The sequence below is a fragment of the Carcharodon carcharias genome, chromosome 8 (genome assembly GCF_017639515.1).
Source record: "Carcharodon carcharias isolate sCarCar2 chromosome 8, sCarCar2.pri, whole genome shotgun sequence".
In the NCBI taxonomy this organism is placed as follows: domain Eukaryota; kingdom Metazoa; phylum Chordata; class Chondrichthyes; order Lamniformes; family Lamnidae; genus Carcharodon; species Carcharodon carcharias.
Window position 1 is genome coordinate 147,941,657 of NC_054474.1, and position 20,378 is coordinate 147,962,034.

Here is a 20,378-nt window from a genome sequence, read left to right on the forward strand (position 1 = left end):
GGTGGAACGAAAACAGGGTTAAGCTGTCCTGTAATGCTCTCTTTGCCGAATAACCTGCTGGTATTCAGTGTCAGAGCTGACATTGATGAACAGGATTCTTGTTTGAATGCTGGAAGGGCAGCTGGCAAACACTGTAGGGAGAGCAAGGACATGAAGGGGTGGAGGGACAACGAGCATCACAAGACTCTCAGTGAAGCAGCACAGTCTCCTGTCCTGAAACAGGATCACAACACTGCTGAGAAAATTCTTCACACCTTTGTCGGTGGTACTGAGTGCCGTGTCAATTCCCCTTGCTCAGGATTTCCAAGGAGACAGAATACCTGTATGCCTTTTCAACTTGCACCTCCCACCCTCTCTGGGTCACTGCAGGGTCAACACAAACCATTCGTAATTTAAAAAAGAACTTTATTAAAATACCTGCTTTATTCCACTGCAGATATTATACAAAAAGGAATAATTAAAGAGAGTCTAGGGAGCCGCACGATTCTGTACTCATCACACCTTGACTCCGTGAAACACCAACAAGATTCAAGCACAGGGGCACAATGTCAGCCGCAGTAATCAGCCGCCATTATTAAATCAGCGTGAACATTCAAAGTAATCGTGATTTAATCCCTCCCTGCAGTTGTTTACTGTCATGTGCTAATAAATGCAGATTCAGCTGTTGAGGAAAGTTGTCCTTCATACTGCTCGTCTCCAATCACCCACTGAAGTGAAGAAAGTCCAGAAACCAGGGGTTTCCATTCCTGAAATTAAACAACATCGTCATTACATCTCGGCAGTCAGTAAGTTTCAGCATAAACTTATTACACGTGTGCACATCACCCCCCCTCTCTCTCACACACACAGCCACACCCACCCCCGCTAACACACACAACCGCACCCGTCCCCCCTCACATACACACACACAGCCACACCCACCCCCGCTAACACACACAACCGCACCCGTCCCCCCTCACACACACACACACACACGGCCGCACCCGTCCCCCCTCACACACACACAGCCACACCCACCCCCGCTAACACACACAACCGCACCCGTCCCCCCTCACACACACACACACACAGCCACACCCACCCCCGCTAACACACACAACCGCACCCGTCCCCCCTCACACACACACACACACGGCCGCACCCGTCCCCCCTCACACACACACACGGCCGCACCCGTCCCCCCTCACACACACACACGGCCGCACGTCCCCCACCACACACACACACGGCCGCACCCGTCCCCCCTCACACACGGCCGCACCCGTCCCCCCTCACACACGGCCGCACCCGTCCCCCCTCACACACGGCCGCACGTCCCCCCTCACACACGGCCGCACGTCCCCCCTCACACACGGCCGCACGTCCCCCCTCACACACGGCCGCACGTCCCCCCTCACACACGGCCGCACGTCCCCCCTCACACACACACACAACCGCACCCGTCCCCCCTCACACACACACACGGCCGCACCCGTCCCCCCTCACACACACACACGGCCGCACGTCCCCCACCACACACACACACGGCCGCGCACGTCCCCCACCACACACACACACGGCCGCGCACGTCCCCCACCACACACACACACGGCCGCATATCCCCCCCCCACACACACACAGACGCACATTCCCCTCTCACACACACAGCCACACCCCCACCCCACACACAGCCGCATGCCACCCCCCCCACACAACCCCCGCCCCACCACACACACACACACACACACAATCAGGCTGTAACAGACCTTCCAATATCTCACTGCTACAGTCTTTGTCTCCAGTAAGAGCTGCCAACCCATGCTGGTTCCACTATTACTCCACTTTTGGACTTGGCTTCACTGCCTCTTCCCATTACTGCATTCCTCATTACTGAAACTGCCTCCAAAACCTCGTTAATGCTGCACTGTACTTGACACTGACCCCTCCATAGGAGGGGAGCAAAAGCAGACTGCCCAATCACTGTCATTTGCTGTTGTACTCTGGGTTGTTCTATCAGTAAACCTGCCCCTCCAGTATCACATACCCATCTTCCTCCTCTGGCCATTCTGAATTCATGCAAATCCTTTCTTCCCTTTTCCTATTCTGCACATTTGTTTTTAAGCTTCAGAATTGTGATTAACCACCTTCCACCCGCCCCCCCCAATTTATCCCACCTTTCCTCGACAATCCTTTCAATTCTGGTAGCCCGTTACACTGTAACGGGCCTTGAGTGAACCACAGCTTTTGGTCCTGCTACAGGTGATAGCAGTAGAAATATCCTGAATCAGTGACTAATGCCGCTGGGGTCAGTCAGTTTGCCTCACAGGGATTTGGGTTGAGTGGGATGAGAACAGAATGGCAGTGGAAACTAGACTTATCCATTCTTTCCAATATCAACTGTTTCAATAAACTGAAGGAATGCTAAAATGGCATTTGAGAGGCAACAAATTGGCCAGTAAAGCAAGAGCACTTGGAGTAATTACATAAAGTTTACATCAAAGAAACAAGCCATTCAGCCCAACTCAGTCCATGGCAGTCTTTATGCATCACATGAGCCTTCTCTCACCCTTTCAGCATATCCTTCTATTCCTTTCTCCCTCATGTGTTTATCCAGTTTCCCCTTAAATGTATCTATACTATTCACCTCAGCCACTCACTGTGGAAGTGAGTTCCATATTCTCACCATTCTCTGGGTAAAGAGGTTTCTCCTGAATTCCTGCTTGGAATTATTAAGGATTATTTTGTATGATGGTCCCTGGTTCAGTCTCCCTCCTGGAATGTAAGCAACCTCTCCATGTTTACCCTATCAAACTCTCTCAATATGTTAAAGATCTCTATCAGCTCACTCCTCAGCCTTCTCTGTTCCACACTGTTCAATGTTTTCTGATGGCCTCTCCGCTCTGGGATCCTCTTTATAAACCTTTCTTTGCACCGTCTTTGTGTAATAGAGAAGCCACAATTTTGCAGGGTAAGCCAGGTCTGCTCTATCACTAATTATAAATTACATCTCAGAATTGTACAGTTCTTGTGCTGCTCGTTATCCTGTGGCACCTACTGCCCAGTCAAGGTCTTTAACTGTGATGCTTCCATGCTCAGGCACAGATCCTCTCTCCACTCCCTACAATAAAGGCAAACATGCTGCCTAACTGCTGCAGATATTCTCAGCTTCATGTCGCTAAGCATGGGAATATCCGCCTCCTGGATCTCACTGCTGTGCGTGGGAGCTTGCTGTGTGCAAATTGGCTTTCAAGTTTCCTTAAATTACAGCAGTGACAACACTTCACAAAGTACCTTGTTGTCTGCAGAGGGCTTTGGGATGCCCCCAAGGTGTTGAAAGGCGCTATGTAGTTTGAGTTTATATCACTTGCTACCTACTGCAATCTATTTAAGGGAAATTCAATGAACAAAAACAAGGCAGAATCCTTGCACTAAACTTCAGTAATTATTTTAAGACATTGACTTAACACTGAATATTTCCCAATCCCCCACACACACAGCCACAGAAACATTGCAACATCAGAAACTGGTTTCACACTCAGTCAGTGGAAATTTCGGACAACAGCTGATACTGCTTCGATACCTTGGTGCATTCTCAGCGTTTCTTCCTTGGGCGAAGACTCCATCTGGTCACGACTCGTGTCTCACTCTTAGGGGCAGTAGGCTGTTCTGGGGCAGTAGGCTGTTCTGGGGCAGGCTGATCCTCAATAGTTTCCTGCTCAAATTTAAAAACAACAGGGTTATACCACTGCGGCTAACAGGCAGCAAACACCTGCGCAAGGAACTATCCTTCACGTGAGCCTTGATGGTGGCTTCTCAACTGTGAGGGCATCACAGCCAAGTCCAGTCCTGCGCTCAGAGTGGAATTTCCAATAGGACTGAGTCAGCAGCAGGAAATGCACCCACGCACCCCTCCTCCTCCCCCACTCAAGCCCCCCACTAACCCAGTCGCTTGGAGAGGCAGCTGTGGCCTCACATTGGCTGAAATCAGACATCTGAACACAGGTCTTGAGTTTGCCTCGATACCACATTGAACACTTAAATCAACCTGAACAGAAACAGTCAACGTTTTAGCAGAATACATATGCTGTTGGTGGAAAAGAGGAACTGGAGGCCATTCAGCTCCTTGAGCCTGTTCTGTATTCTTTTAGATTATTCCGGATCCGTGTCTCAACTCCATCCACCTGCTTTGGTTCTGTATCCTTCAATATCTTTGTCTAACACGAATTTATCAATTAGTTTAGAATTTTTCAACTGACCCCCAGGCTCTACTGCTTTTAGGTGGAGAGGGTTCCAGATTTCCACTCCCTTGTGTGAACTTTACCCCACTCCCACAGTGGAAATTACTTCTTGCTACCTACCCTTTTAACCATCTTCAACAACACAACCACCTTCTCAGGGCAACTTGGGATGGGCAATACATGCCAGCCTTGCCAGTAACTCCCACATCTTGAGAATAAATTTAAAAAGCATGTTTAATTTTCCATACCCAAGGGAGTACAAGCCTATTCTATGCACCATATTTAACTCTTTAATCCCATTAGAGAAAGCCAGGGAAGATGCAGAATGAAGCGCCCTCTGTACTGTCCAAATCTCTACAATGCATTCTCATTTTCTCGCTTCAGACCTTAAAGATATTTTCTCGCTGCAGAACATTGGGTCAGATGTGTCAAATAGTGATGATTAATGGACAGTTTTATGATGCAGTCTCAGATTCACCAAGAATTGGTTTGAGGATGAATCTAACTTAGTTGCATAGGAGCAGGAGGTGGCCATTCGGCCCCTCGATTCTGCTCTGCCATTTAACTAGATCAAGGCTGATCTTCTACCTCAACGCCATCTTCCTGTGCTATCCCCATATCCCTTGATGTCATTGGTATCTAGAAATTTACCAATCTCTGCTTTGAGCATATTCAATGACTAAACCTCCACAGCCCTCTGGGCAGAGAATTCCAAAGATTCACCACCCTCTGAGTGAAGAAATCTCACTCCTAAACGGCTTTCCCCTGAGATTGTGTCCCCTGGTTCTAGAAAACACCCCCACCTCTGCTGCCAGCCAGGGGGAACATCCTTCCTGCATCTACCCTGTCTCGCCCTGTAAGAAATGTGTTCGCTTTAATGAGATCACCTCTCATTCTTCTATTTGGTAGAGAATACAGGCCCAGTCTCCTCAATCTCGCCTCATAGCACAATCCTGCCATTGCAGGGATTAGCACCTAGAGTGTGAAGGGGTGGGAAGCAGATGAGAAAGAGAAGCAGGGACGCAGACAGAGACCAGTGATTTCTACATGTTTCGACTGGTTAGTTTCCACCCTCCCCCCACCATTCAAACCCCGTGTCCCTGTTCTCTCCCTGTCGCCAGTCACACCACTGGGATGGCACTCTTAACTAGGCAGCTACAATGAGGGTCGAATTGTAGAGCATGGATTAATCAGGGCACTGCCAGCCCCCGCCCACTCTGCTCTGGGTTTTGCTCATCTGACTTAACATTTGTTCAACACATTACTAACATTTTTCACCCCAACTTCCTTTTTCATAAAAAGTTAACAATGACAGAAAGAATGAGCACGGACTTCCTGTATTCTGATTTATCTGCCTCGATTACCAGCAACCTGTCTGGGCGCAATTAACTCTTTAGTGAGTCAACATACCCCCAATTCCAAAGCTTGCTGAAGTGAACTGCTCATGTGACGTTAGAACCTCCTCCACAAACCACTTCATTTTTGGTACAATTATTAACTGTCCAGTGCTAAACATGGGTATGGCTGATAATCCAAGAGTTCAAATCTCACTGTGGTCATTAAACAGAAACTGGAAAATTGAACATGAAACTGTTAGATTGTCATAACAAACCCAACTGGATCACTAATCCCTGTCGTCCTTGCCCAGTCTGGGTAACATGCGACTCCAGCTGGTGTTTAACTGTCCTCTGAAGAGGTCACTCAACTGTATAAAACCCACTACCAGAAGTTGATGGAAGGGGGCTCACCACCATCTTCTCATGCGAAATATGAGTCGGTCATTCAGCCCTTCGAGCCTGCTCCGCCTTTCAAGAAGAATGGCACTAGCCCCCAGATGTTATTAAGGAGGGCTTCACAGGGTCAACAAGGCTGAGGTTGCCGTTGTCTTTTCCAGTGCCTAGATCGATGCAGTGTGTTCCATTCCTTTTAGATTTTGTAGCGTATTGAGACAACTGAGTGGCTTGCTGGGCCATTTCAGACTTAACAGGCACATGTAGGCCAGACTAAGGATGGCAGATTTCCCTCCCTAAAAGGACATCAGTGAACCAGATGGATTTTTACAACAATCAACAATGGTTTCATGGTCATCATTAGACTTTTAATCCCAGATTTTTTACTGAATTCAAATTTCACCATCTGCCGTGAGGGGATTCGAACCCAGGTACCCAGAGCATTACCCTGGCTGTCTGGATTACCAGTGATAATACCACCACGCCACTATAGTGCCACCATAATTTAGCTGCCATGCCTTCACTCCCCTCATCTAAGCCACTGATATGAATTGTAAAAAATTGAGGCCCCAGCACAGACACGTCATATCCTGCCAATCAGAAAAAAAACCATTTATGCATGCTGTTTCCAGCCAGCCAGCCAATCTTCTATCCACGCAAATATGTTACCCACTATGCCATGAGTTTTTATTTTCTCAATAACCTTTGATGTGGCACTTTATCAAATGCCTTCTGGAAATCGAGGTACAGCACGTCTACAGGTTCCCCTTTATCTGCAGCACATGTACTCCTTCAAAGAACTCCAATAAATTGGTTAAATATGATTTCCCTTTCACAAAACCATGCTGACTCTTCCCTATTACTTTGAGCTTTTCCAAGTGCCCAGTTATAACTGCCTTAATGATCAGTTCTAACAACTTCCCCATGACAGACGTCAAGCTAACTGGCCTATAGTTTCCTGCCTCACTCCTTTCTTGAATAGAGGGGTTATATTTGCTACTCTCCAGAATCTAGTGAATTTTGGAAAATTAACACCAATGCATCGACTACCTCATTAGCCACCTCTTTTAATATCCTAGGATGAAGTCCATCAGGACCTGGAGACTTGTCAGCCCGCAGCTCCATCAGTTTGCTCAGTTCTGCTTCCCTATTGATTGTAATTTTACTAAGTTCCCCTCTCTCTTTCACCTCCCGATTTTCAGCTATTACTGGAATGTTTTTTGTATCCTCTGCAGTGAAGATGAGCAAAATATCTGTTCATTTCACCTGCCATTTCCTTATTATCTACTATTAACTCCCCACTGTCACTCTCTAGAGGACCAACACTCACTTTACTTACTCTTTGCTGTTTAAAAACCTGTAGAAACTCTTGCTACCCCTTTTTACATTTCTCGCTAGCTTCCTCTCATGCTCTAATTTCTTTCTCCTGATTAACCTTTTAGTCATTCTCCACAATTCTTTATATCCTGACCAATCATCTGACCTGCCACTCATCTTTGCACAGTTATGTGCTTTTTCCTTAAGTTTGATGCTTTCCTTAACTTCTTTCGTTAACCAGGGCAACTAGGGATAGGCAATACGTGGCAGCCTTACCAGTGATGCCCATCTCCCAAGAATTAATTAATAAAATAATTTACAAAGTTCCACAGATGATCAATGAGCAAACATTTGGCATGTAGCCACAAGGGTCAGGAAAAGTCCATTTGCTCGCCAGTCTGTATAAGTCAGCTGATCTAGGGGCAAAGGCCGAGTAGGGGAAAAAGGGTCCCACTTCTGTAGAATAATGTGTGCATGCCCGTGTAGGTGTGCACATGTTTGTGTGGAGGTGCACATGTTTGTGTGGGGGTGCACATGTTTGTGTGGGGGTGCGCATGCTTATGTGTGCGCGCGCGCCAGTGCCACTTGTGCTTGTGTGTGGGGATGTGTGCACATGTGGACTTGAGGTCAAGCCAGGATCAGAACTCATCAGCTGGAAAATGAAGTTTGGAGATGTAGGTGAGGGACTGCAGGGAGAATGGAGGAAAGATTCTGCAGCCTTCTGGTAAGACTAAGGGAAGGAAACAAAGAGCAGATTTCAGGCACGGAACTGCTTTCTCTTACTCACCAGGCTGCCCGGCAAGTTACATCCAAATGACAGATCAGTGAAGGAGACCTCGAAGGGTTGGTTTAACTCTCTGTCGGCCACTTCATCCCCGACCACTCCTTCTGGGACACACTGCACTCGAGGTTCTCCAATACTGTCCTCGCTCTCTCCGTCTGTGTCTGTGTACTCGCTTCCTTCCTCAGAGTCCTGGTCAAGGGTGCCTCGAGATTGTCCCACTGTGGTCCGGGTTCCCTGTGGCGGCAGTGTAGCTAGAAACGCTGGCAGCGTAAAGGCAGAAAGGAATCGGGATTTCAGGAGCTGATAGGCAGAGTTATTCTGCAGGCGATCAGCCACCAGCGCCCTGGCTGCCTCCAGTCTTTTTTTGGGGTCATTCCCCTCAGGAGCCCCGAAACCTGACAGATTCTGCTCCAGCACCTTCTTGTACAGCAGTAAATTTGAGAAGGCTCTCAGGGTGGAGGAACAGGGCGGCAGGTAGGGTAGGGCAGTGGGCATGCCTGGCACCCGCACACCACCCTTGCCTTGAAGCCAGTCTTTCATTATTGCATTTTGCTCGTGAGACAAAAGCTTAAAGTCAACAGAGCGTTTGTCCGGCTGCAAGCTTGTCAGGGGTGGTTCAGTTCCATCACGCTGTGACAGGCTGCTGGGGCCTGCACTTGAACAGTCAGAATCTTCAGGCAGCGATGAACCCCCTCCCTGGTTAAGTTGCGTGGAATTGATAGAGTTGGCTGCTGGCAGCTGGACATGCCCAGGAGCTGTGGTCAATGCTACAATATGGGGTAAAGCTGGGGGTGCAGGTGCTTGAGCTTGGTGAATTGCTGGTGAAGGGGAGGCCAGGGGCTGTATTGATGCTGGTTTGGTGCCAGAGGTTGTTTGCATTGGAACAACGGCACAGCCACCAGCTACTGCCTGACTGCTTGCAGGGGGGCTGTGGGCCGGTGCCTGAACGGCAGTGGCCACCAACTCTGTGCTGCCAGATGGCACCGTGGAAATAACTACGTTGCCAGCTTGCTGAGAGGAACAGGGAGTGGCCTGGCTGACTGTGGCAACTGTGGCCGGGGACGGGATGTTTGGGTTCGGTACAGCTGTGATTGAGCCTGGAGGAACATAGAACAAACCCTCGGGGGTGAGCACTGCCATGATGGGCACAGTGGAGTTGGGGAGCATCAGTGGTACCATCACACCATTGGGCTGCAGCACGGTTGGGGCCACTGGCATTGGGGCGATTGGTTGCAGCCGACGGGGGGTGCTGGCAGTGCCAAGTTTAACGGGAGCAGCAATCATAGCTGAGGACACGGCAGGCTGGATCTGGCTGCTCTGCAGCGTCGCTCCTGGGGTGTCCGATGGTGGGCATTGGTCCAACGTTGGCTGTGTGGGCACTGACTTGCCACGAGTAACTTGCCGGACCAAAGAGCGGCTCCCGGGCTTCACTCTCTTCCTCGGCAATCTGGCTTCAACAGGCGAAGGCGGGCGAGTTTGCTTAGATGCTTGCAATACTTGACCAACGGGCACCTTGCTGGATGAGGCTGTCAGCTGTGCCAGTACCGCCATTGACTGGGGTGCGGCAGAGGCTTTGGCTCGGCGCTTCTCAGCGAGTAACTCGAGGACTGTCTTTGGTTTATTCTTCGGAGGTGCGGAGCCCAGTTTAAAGCGAGTGATTTCCATGGTCTGTCCATTGCCCACGCTGATGGTGCTGTCTTTCACCTGCTGCAGGAGGCAAGGGTCTTGCCTCAGCTTGTCACCACTCCGCTCCTTTTCTAGCAGGAAGAAGACAATTGAAGGCATGAGACAGCGAGAAACAAGAAAAGAGAAGTGGTTCTGTTTGAGCTGCTAAAACTGAAATTAAACTTACTAGAATCACAGAATCTTACAGCTCAGGGGCCATTCAGCCCATCGTACCAGTGAGAGCTGTGAAGTTTTGCTTGTGGGCACTGATCAAGGAAAAGGTTTGGCTTGGCTATGTTAGTCTCAGTGTTTAAATAACCTGGGAGCCAGCACAGTTGTCTCTCTGTGGGAGATCCCTGCAACTATTAATGTTCCCCAAGGCAAGGATCACCACCCAACGACTGAAAGACAAGTGCTGAACGCTCCAAAAGGAAAACAACAAACTTGTTGCAGGATTGTTTTTACCAGCAAGAGGAAAAACACAAAGCTGATGACTTAGAGGACAAAGCCTGGGTCATCTGGGGGAGGGACAGCAGGGAGAGCAGCATCCACAAACCTACAGCTCAGTGACAGTGGCACGACTGGGAGAGGAGCAGAGCAGCCTTCCTGGTTGGAGCCAGGTGTACAGGTTTTGTTGGGGTGGTGGGGCATGGAGGAGCGAAAAACAAGAGGAGCCCATGAGAAATTCACACATACAGTGAAGATCACAAACAGACTCAGATGAATGTTCAAATATTATACAGTACCTGACAGACTTTGTGCATCCCTATTCATCTACAAGAGACAGAGAACACATAGTGAGGATAAACTGATAGACAACTTCCCAAATACAGCCCTGCAACCCAATACAAATAAAACTCCATCTGTACAGAGACAATTTACAATTAAAAGAAAAAACCCCACTGAAATGAACAAAACTATTACGATCACATTCTCGGGTCAGTAGACAAGTGTTGGTGGGCCATTAGGGTGGGCAATAAATCCTGGCATAGTCAGTGGTGCCAAAATCCTGTCAATGAATTTTTAAAAATTTGGCTGTGTGACGCATCCAAGCCTCATCGTAGCATTGTTTGCCAGCAGAAATCACTGGATATCACTTGGGCAAGAAGGAAGGAACTCTGGCTTATTTCATCTTCTTTCTGCAAACCCAGGGATCCGGTCACTGGCCTGGCTGGGGCTGTCCTGGTCTAAGTGACTCAGCTAAACTCCTGAATCACTGGGGAAATAGCTGTACACAGTTTGGATCATGATCGGAACCTATATTTGCCCCAAAAGCCTTTATCCCACCCCACATCTGCTCCTCAACCTTTCTCCCTCCCCCCATATATGGCTAAGTCTCAAACCCCAACCTTGCCCTGTATCAGGTTTGCACAATGCCTCTTCAAGTTGCCTCTTAGCCAATTTATTGTGATCAAGTTTCAAACTCAAGTTACCTTTTCTTTTATGATCTGCATGCAACCTTCTTTGTCAATCCGGAACACCTGCAATCAACACAACAACGGAATGAGTACCTGGGTCCTTCCTGCTGAAAGGGTTGACTCTGGCTGACTACTCAAACCTATAGTGCACAAAAGGCAATTACACCATGATAGACACCACAGTTAAGCCTGCTTGCTGAATGTCCATATACATTCACTTCCAGCAAGGGTCATCATTGAGTCAGGGCATGAAACTGCATGGATCTTTTTGCAGAGGGGGAATTTATCAGCACGGGGTTAGATACAGAGAATAAAGCTCTCTCTACACTGTCCCCATCAAACACTCCCAGGGCAGGTACAGCACGGGGTTAGATACAGAGTAAAACTCCCTCTACACTGTCCCCATCAAACATTCCCAGGATAGTTACAGCATGGGGTTAGATACAAAGCATCCTCAGTCCCAATTTAAAAGCACTCATTGTTGAACCAGTGAGAGAGTTTTGTTTTTCCCTCGAGTACAAATGCCAGTTTACAAAGTACTGGCACAAAGCTAAGGACAGTTTGCCTGCATGGACCAGACCAAATTCCTAATGCGTAGATAGCTGGCAAGACAGATGCTTCCATCTAGTCTTTCACAACTGGTTTTAAGCTCAAACCATGCCGCTGCCCGACTCTCAGCACTGCTCATTGGTGTGTTCTTTAAAAAAAGAAAAACCTTACCTGTATCAAGAGTGCAAAAATAGGTGTACTGCTTAACCCAGCTGATAGCAGTCTCTCACGTACAAGATCAACTGGATGGGGGAAAAGGAGGAAACAGCTTCAGAAAATGACATTATATCTCAGGGCACATTACTTCCAATAGGCGCATGACCCATTTAGATATCAATCTCTCTGGTTTTTAACCATATAAATCGCGCTATAATTCCAATGAACTGCACTAGTACTGCAAGAAATTCCAGTTCTGGTTTGTGAAGCACTGGTACCAATTTGGGGAAAGTGCGGTCTGTACCGCTGGGACGGTCTACACCTGAACTGTGCTGGGGCTGGTGTCCTTGTGAGCCGCCTAACCAGGAAAGAGGGTTTTCAACTGAATACTGGCGGCAAGGGATCAAATTTGGGAAGATGTCGTAAACCAAAGAGTAGAGGCAAGGCAAGAGAGACAGATATTAACGTGGGAAATGATTGACAGACCATGACAGGAAGGAACAGACCATGACAGGAAGGGACAGAGAGTAGAAATCTAAGAGCAAATCAGCAGATAAGGCTAGATGCTACAAAAATAAAAAGGACAAAACTAAAGGCTCTATGTCTAAATGCAAGCAGCATTCGAAACAAAAGAGCAAATAGAAATAAGTACGTACAATCTGAAAGCCATTACAGAGACTTGGCTACAGGATGACAGATTGGGACCTGAATATTAAAGGGTACAAGACATTTCCCCTTAGCTGAAGGGTCAGTCACAAGGGGCATTGGTTCAAAGTGAGGGGCAGGAGGTTTAGGGGGAATGTGAGGAAAAACTTTTTTTAAATCGAGGGCAGTGACAGTCTGGAACGTGCTGCCTGGGAGGATAGTGGAGGCGGGTTGCCTCACATCTTTTGAAATGTACCTGGATGAGCACTTGGCATGTCATTACATTCAAGGATATGGGCCAAGTGCTGGTAAATGGGATTAAGTAGGTAGGTCAGGTGTTTCTCATGTGTTGGTGCAGACTCGATGGGCTGAAGGGCCTGTTCTGCACTGTGATTTAGGAAGGACAGGAAGTTAGGAAAAGGTGGAGGGGTGGCTCTGTTAATTACTGATGGTATTAGCACATTAGAGAGGGATGGCCTAAGTTCAGGAAACCAGGATGTAGAAGCGGTTTGGGTTGAGTTGAGGAATGATAAAGGCAAGGTGTCTCTTGTGGGAGTGGTGTACAGGCCCCCTAATTGTAACTACACAGTAGGACAGAGTATAAAAGAAAAGATAATGCGAGCTTGCCAGAAAGGTACAGCAATAATCACGGGGATTTTAATCTACATATAGACTGGAAAAATCAGATGGGCAAAGGTAGCGTAGATGAGGAGTTCAAAGAATGTTTTCGGGATAGTTTCTTAGAACAACACGTTCTGGAGCCAACCAACCAGAGAACAGGCTATGCTAGGCCTGGTTTTGAGCAACCAGATAGAGTTAATAACCTCCAAGTGAAGGCACCCCTAGGTAGCAGCAATCATAATATGATTGAATTTTACATCCATTTTGAGAAAGAAACGAGTTTGTCCAAGACTAGTATTTTAAACTTTAATGAGGGCATGAAAGCAGAGCTAGCTAAAATGAACTGGCAAACGAGGTTAAGGGATAAGTCAATAGAAGTTCAGCGGCAGGCATTTAAAGGGATATTTCAGAATACATAGAATATGCATTCCAATGAGAAAGAGAAATTCCAAGGGGAGGGCCCATCATCCATGGTTAACTAGAAAAGTTAAAGACAGTATCAAACTTAAAGAAAAAGCATATAATTACGCAAAGACAGATGGCAGGTCAGATGATTGGAAAGAATAGCAAAGGATGGCAAAAAGATTCATAAGGAGGTAAAAATTAGAGTATGAGAGCAAGCCAGCTAGTAATATAAAGATGGATGGTAAGAGTTTCTATAGATATTTAAATAAGAAAAGAGTTAAATTGAGTGCTGGTCCAAAAGAAAGTGCGTTTGGGAAACTGGTAATGGAAAATAGGGAGATGGTGGATGAATTAAACAGGTATTTTGCTTCGGTCTTCACTATAGAGGACACAAGTAACATCCTGGAAATAGCTGTATATCAGGAAATGGAAGGGAGGGAGGAACTCGGGATTGTGCTCTGCACAAATTGTCTCTCAACACATACAACAGTGACTATACTTCAAAAGTACTTCATTAGTTGTGAAGTGCTTTGGGATGTCAGGGTCATGAAAGCAACTTTATAAATGCAAGTCTCTTTTTCTCCATTTAAAAAAAATGCCGTGAATACAAACCCTATCTAAAGAGGAAACACTTCACATTCTGACAAACCTGCTACATATTTCCAGCATTTTCTATTTTCATTCTGGATCACACATGGTATAATTCAGGGTAGTTGTTCCCATTCAAGGAGCAAATGTAGGTCAGCGATCACAAGGTGATAGAACTCTGAGCTCGTATATGGGTAGCAGGAGTTTGGACGAACTCAAGTTTTTGTGGGGTGCAAGATGGGAGGACAACCATAATAGTTAAGTATCTACACAACAAAGGCGTGAATGAGGGACACTGCCTACAAAATGCTGTGTAGGTGCATGTCAAGAATGTCACTTGGGAGGGATACAGGAGGATGCTGCGTGCTTGAGAACCTCTTGTTTCAGGATGCTAGAGAGGAAAACAGCCCCGAGACCCTCGTGCTAAGTTTCGAAATCAAGTTGCGTGTCTCACCTCCCCTTTGATTGAATATCTTTGATGCAGTCCATCGGCACATCTCTGCAATGAGCTTCTTTTCCAGGTTGACTGTGCGTACCTGGCGCATTGTCTTCTTGGGTTCCTTACGGGCTCGTGGAGACTTCTGTGGGACTTCATCCACCGCTAGACACGGAGTGATAGCAGGCATAGCTGGATCTGGCACTCCACCTTGAGAGGCTGGTTCCTTCTGTGCAAAAAAAAGAACTGAAAATCTTTTTAAAATTCAGGTTCCTCCTGACTCTCTCTCCACACCCACTGATCTGCAGATGTGTAAGTAGGTTACCCACTGGCTCCCTGGCACCCTACTCCACAGACAGGTGTGGGTCAGCTTACAACTGGTTTTGGATCACAATATCATAGAATGATACAGAAGGAAGCCATTCAGTCCACCATGCCAGTGCCAGCTCTTAGAGAGCTATCCAATTAGCTCCACTTCCCTGCTTTTTCCACACAACCCTATAAATTCTTCTCTATTCAATTCAGTTTTGAAAATTACTATTGAATCTGCTTCCACCATCCAATCCATTCCAGATCATTCTGTGCTGTGTTCCCTCTAGTTCTTTCGCCAATCACTTTAAATCTGGTTACTGACTCCTGACAGAGGTTCATGCTATTCTATTCAGTCATAGCTATGGGTACAGGTGGTGTTATTTCACTGGACTAATAATCCAGAGCCAATGATATCAAATTGCATTGTGGACAGTTTGAGATTCTGAAATAAAAATCTGGCCTCAGTAAAAGTGACCATGAAGCTGTCAGATTGTCATAAAAGCCCAACTGGGTCACTAATGTCATTTAGGGAAGGAAACCTGCTTTTCTTACCTGATCTAGGCCTGGGCAAGACTCCAGTCCCCCACCTACTGTGACTGACTCCCAACTGCCCTCTGAAGTGGCCGAAGGAAGTCGTTCAGTTATATCAAAACTGCACAGATTTTAATGAATAAATTCTAATGCATAGGCAGCAACTGTGAGGTAGGAGCTCACATTTTTTGGATCACTAGTCCAGTGACACAATCACTATGCTATTGTACCCTCCCATTCATTCGTGTTGAATACCCCACACAACAGAAAGTCCCCCATGAGAGTTTTCAACACAATGAAGAAATCTTCTGAGGGAAAGATGGGGAGAAAGACAAGACTGATCCAGAATGCCAGTGTTTTAATTTCACCTCTTCTAAACCATTCGTATTTAAAAAAAAACATTTATTTCCTTCCAGGCAGTCAGTAATATTTAAAATAAGCAAATAAGGGATCCATTCTCAACTAACTCAAAAACATCACATGTAAATTCTTAAGGACTTCTTCCACTGAGGACTCTCACCTCTATCAGTCTCTTGTCTGGTTCACCAGCTTTTGGAATAGCACTGCCCAGACGAGACAGGTTTCCCCAGATCTTGTTAGATTTGGGTCTTCCAAGACGGTTCTGACTTTCGATCTTCACAGTCGCTGTGCTGCCACCCTGGCAGTTTCCGGATTTCGCTGCTGGCGTCGGCTCGTTTTCAACAACCGGGACCCACCGATCCACGTCCAGCACAATGGACTCGGCTGGATTCCAACATTTCACCCTCCGTTTCTTCCGTTCCATTTTCCGGGCTCTCTCTTGATCCTCCTCTTCCTCCTGCTCCTCCTCCTCCTCCTCTGACTCCACAAACTTAAGATCCTCAGAGGAGAATTCCGAGGACTCGGAGCTACTTTCCTGTCTCTTTCTTATAAAGCGTTTCCACTTCCCTTTTCTCCGGTGTTTAGCCTGGACCCATTCCTTGGCCTAAAATAAATGAACTAGTGTTAAAAAAATCTAGCATTTGAAAAGAAAGGACTTGGAATTCTCTAAGCTTATTCACGGGCTCAGGACGTCCAAAAGCACTTTCCAGCCCATAAAGTGCTTTTGAAGTGTAGTTGATGTTGTATCACCAGGGGGGGTGATTCTGATCGACCTAGCTGTTCATGGTTTAATTCTGTTTCAACGCTGGAGATTCTCATCAAAAATTGGTGCTGACCAGCACATGGACACATTTAAAATATTGTCCATCTCTGGCAACGGCTTAGCTGGTTAACAGCTTTTATTTGCAGTCAGTATGGGTCTTAGTGTTCCTGGGGTAAGGCAGATGTCACTACAGAGCACTCAAACACTGAAACCCTGACTCTTCCCCCACCCCAGGTGTATGTAGTTCAGTTATCCCCACCTCAGCTGACATCAACCACTGCATCATAGACCAAGACTGAATTGGAGAATGCCCACTGAGCCATATGGGTCAATATAAGACTAGATGATTCATTTACCCATTGGGTATGATGAAAGTCTGATGAGTGCCTGCAAAGGGCGATTACTGGAAACAATTGACTATTACTTGTGATAGTTACTCCATTAACCTGAGACACCTAGTAACGGAGGAGGAAAACCCAAACTTTCATTAAGTCTGCACCCATTTCATTACAACAGGGGCATTCCAGTGTGGTACATAGTGATGTGAACGATTTCACTATAAGCTAACTGTTACTAACTTAACAGTAAAGAGATCCCACTGTTTACAGACTTTTACCTTAATGCCTGATATTAATTTCCATTTGTGGAGACACTGAGTTTCTGTTCTGCCCATCAACTCTGCAGCTATCTTGGACCATTTACCTGTAAAAACAATCACATTCAAAAGCATTTGGATGAGTTACAGTAACAAACCAACTTCTACCATATTGAACAGAGGCATGTGCTGCATGTACGGACTCCTCAGGGCCCCTTCGGAGACTTTGCCCCTCCATAGTTTGAGCAATCAGGGCAGTTAATGTCAGGAACTGTCTCCAGCTTGAGGTCCTTGAGCTGCAGCAACAGTGGGAGATGCTTGTCACATTAAGCAGTAGGGGAACAAGGGCTCCTGCTTCCCAAATGCAACAGGCTGGCCAACTTTCTCATTTTCAACACACTGCAACCAGTCACCCTGGTGAGGTCCCAGATGTTACCATTCAAAGCCTTGTGATTGTACCAAATTCCTCTGCCTGTCCTGCCCCCCTACTTCTGGTTTATTCAACGTCACCCTTTCAGGTCACTTGGCAGTCGTCCTTTGCACCACTTCCTGCTTTGCCACCTCCCCTTCCCACTTTTAGAAAACCCTGGTCTTCAACCTTTGTCCTAGCGAATCCCACGTACTCAGCATCCACCACTGTCCTATCGCCTTGCGAGAAGTGGAGGCATTGCCGTTTTCTGCACCCCGAGTGTTCAGTGACCGAAATCAAATTGTTCAGAACCCAGGCTGTTCCTAGCTCACAAGATGCGAGAGAAAGAGAAGATATGACATGGAGCATTCACACAGGCAAAGAGAAGTTTAGCCTAGCTTCAGGGCCTGGGAGGGGAAAGAAACAAAAGACAGCATCTGTGCTTAAGAGTTTATTGTGAGCAACTCAGACAGCTTGTGAAATTTTACTTACTTATTGTACTTTGACTTCATTTTGCTGTTCAAAGTTAGAAATTGTTTATTTAGTGTTTTAAGTTTGAGTAATAGGCAAGTACCTGTAGGCTATAAAGCAGTATAGAATTATGGGTAAATTAAAGGATAGCCAGAAATTTGTTAAAGGCAAGTTGTGCCTAATAAATGAAGGGGTTAGTTGAGGGTATAATGGAGCGTATAGTTAAAGGAAAGACAGAATCTTGGCTGCTTGGCACTGTACATGTATCTTGTCCCTCAGTGGGCCACTACTTCTGGAAATGGGGGAGAAAGGGAAAATGGGCAGTGAAGCAAAAGAACCTTTCCTGATTGTGCAGGCGATATATACTTATGATGACACACATTGTACATGTGCCCTCATCTCTTACCAACTCCATGTTTTTCAAGCAGTGCTCTGAAATCTCTCTCCTCCTCTGGTGACCATTTGCCTCTCCTGACATTATGGTTCAAACTGTTCAGGAACCTGTGAAAGATTGAGCACAGTCATTGCCTAACCCACAACTTCAACCTGCAAGGCCCTGGCTTCAGCGATTTATGGCTGCCACGACTTAAAATTAATCATAACCAGTTCAAAATGCATTTCTCCCTGGCCCAACCAGGACAGTTTGTCTCACCCTCAACAGCCCTCTCTACCACCAATCACTGCTTTCCTTGACTCAAGATGATATTACCCCTAATGGCTCAATTGGGGAAAGGGACAGCTGAGCATGTAACCAGGCCTCAGGTCACAGAGGGGGGGGGGGGGGGGGGGGGGGGGGGGGTGGGGGGGTGGCAGGGTGCAGAGGCCTGATTTCAGACCTGTGCAGATATTATCACTGATCAGAGTTAACTGTGTGGGGTGGGGGAAGGTGCTCAGAACCTGTGATATTGGGCCAACATCCCCTTCCCTGATTCTGGGTCTACAAAGATGAAAGCACACACCTGCCTCTGCACTGAGCATCGACCCTCCCAGGGACCTCTTCCTGGATCTTGAACCAGTCCCGCGTTCCGTATTTTGCCACTGCCTTCAGGAGTAGCTGGAAAACAAATCATCACCGTAAAGATCTCCATTGCAACAGCCTTTAATCCTCCTTAATTCCAGAGATGGGCAGCCCAAACCTTTTAAGTCTTTCTCCATCACATTGACACTTCACCCAATGTAATAACCTAGAGAATCAAAGATGCAACTTTCTCATGACTCTGGGATCCTTCTAATAATGGGGAGCCCAAAAACTCGTCAATATCAATTCCCTGATTTTGTATTCGAGTTTCAAACACAAAGCTAAGGATTCCCCTTTTCACAAACATGGATTAAGGCATCATAAAAGTCATTTATGTCTCAGGAGGCGGCCATTCGGCCCATCAGGTCTATGCCGGATACGTGGAAATATTTAAACAAAAGGCCTGCCTCATGGCAGTAGTAGTAACTGCATCACCCAGCCACACAGGCGTGAGGAAATTACTGGATCCCATTGTGTACTCATGGATTTTGTTGGGAAGAGGGAACAGATTGCAGCAGTGAGGGTTAACTCTCTCCATTTCCATCCTTGGTGTAAGGTTCAGGTTAGGATAAGGCTGGATTCAGCTGCTAGGTTCCTCACTAGCAAGGTGCTGAAGGGAAGCCACTGTAGTCACAGCTTTGGGAAGGTGCTGAGAGGAGAGAAGGGTAACCACCTCACTCACTTTTGAGAGAAAAGCCCAAGTCAATACGGCCCACAGTCCTAATCCACCATGGCTCAATCGCAAGATGGTAGTGCATGTCGATTCGTGGCCTCTGACTGTTTTTGGTGCGTGGCTTTTGGGGGTGCAGGGAGGGTTGCAGTAAAGAGAGGGAGAAATGGCAACAGCCTGAGATAACTTACCTCATCTTCTGCTGGTGTCCAAGGCCCTCTCTTCACTGTGGGATCCAGTGCCTTTGACCAGCGGTACAACAGCTGGCTGCCATTTCGTCCCTCCATAAAATATGCAACTATTAGTGAAAAATAACATTAAGTTATACTTCAGCATCATGACCATATGCACCATTCACATCAACAGCCTGTAATCTGGGGGAAAGTTCCCATCAATAGATGAAAGTTCTTCAGGTACATGCCCTTTTTGGTGCACATTGTGGTTACTGATTGACTTGCCCGGTCTCCCCTGAAGACGTTGATTTGTGCAGGAGTTCACTGTCACAGTCTTGGAACTCCCTCCCCAACAGCACCTTTGGAGTATCTTCATTCTTGGTTCAGCAAAGTAGCTCACCACCACTTTCTTAAGGGGCAGTTAGGGATGGGCAAATGCCAATCTTGCCAAGGATGCCCACATCCTGGGAAGTAATTGAAAAGTGCCCATAGTGGTTATTCTTCAGGTGTAAGCCAGGTGAGTATTGGAAATTTATCTGACCATG

General features: G+C 46.9%; 1 protein-coding gene across 5 annotated transcripts in view; it reads right to left on the reverse strand.

The window, feature by feature from the left end:
• Positions 1-388: 388 nt before the first annotated feature.
• Positions 389-20,378, reverse strand: part of snapc4 (small nuclear RNA activating complex, polypeptide 4) — a 58,238-nt gene continuing 38,248 nt past the window's right edge. For 4 of the 5 annotated variants that reach the window (XM_041194056.1, XM_041194054.1, XM_041194057.1 and 1 more), the window contains 12 exons: positions 19,852-19,958; positions 18,932-19,026; positions 18,379-18,473; positions 17,114-17,199; positions 15,895-16,338; positions 14,550-14,760; positions 11,852-11,922; positions 11,147-11,194; positions 10,460-10,487; positions 8,052-9,805; positions 3,560-3,691; positions 389-746 (listed from right to left, as the gene is read on the reverse strand). In XM_041194056.1, the coding sequence (XP_041049990.1) occupies positions 3,572-3,691; positions 8,052-9,805; positions 10,460-10,487; positions 11,147-11,194; positions 11,852-11,922; positions 14,550-14,760; positions 15,895-16,338; positions 17,114-17,199; positions 18,379-18,473; positions 18,932-19,026; positions 19,852-19,958 (3,059 nt within the window). In that variant the 3' untranslated portion in view covers positions 389-746; positions 3,560-3,571. The remainder of the gene's footprint in view (positions 747-3,559; positions 3,692-8,051; positions 9,806-10,459; positions 10,488-11,146; positions 11,195-11,851; positions 11,923-14,549; positions 14,761-15,894; positions 16,339-17,113; positions 17,200-18,378; positions 18,474-18,931; positions 19,027-19,851; positions 19,959-20,378) is intronic. The other variant, XM_041194055.1, reaches the window with a different exon arrangement.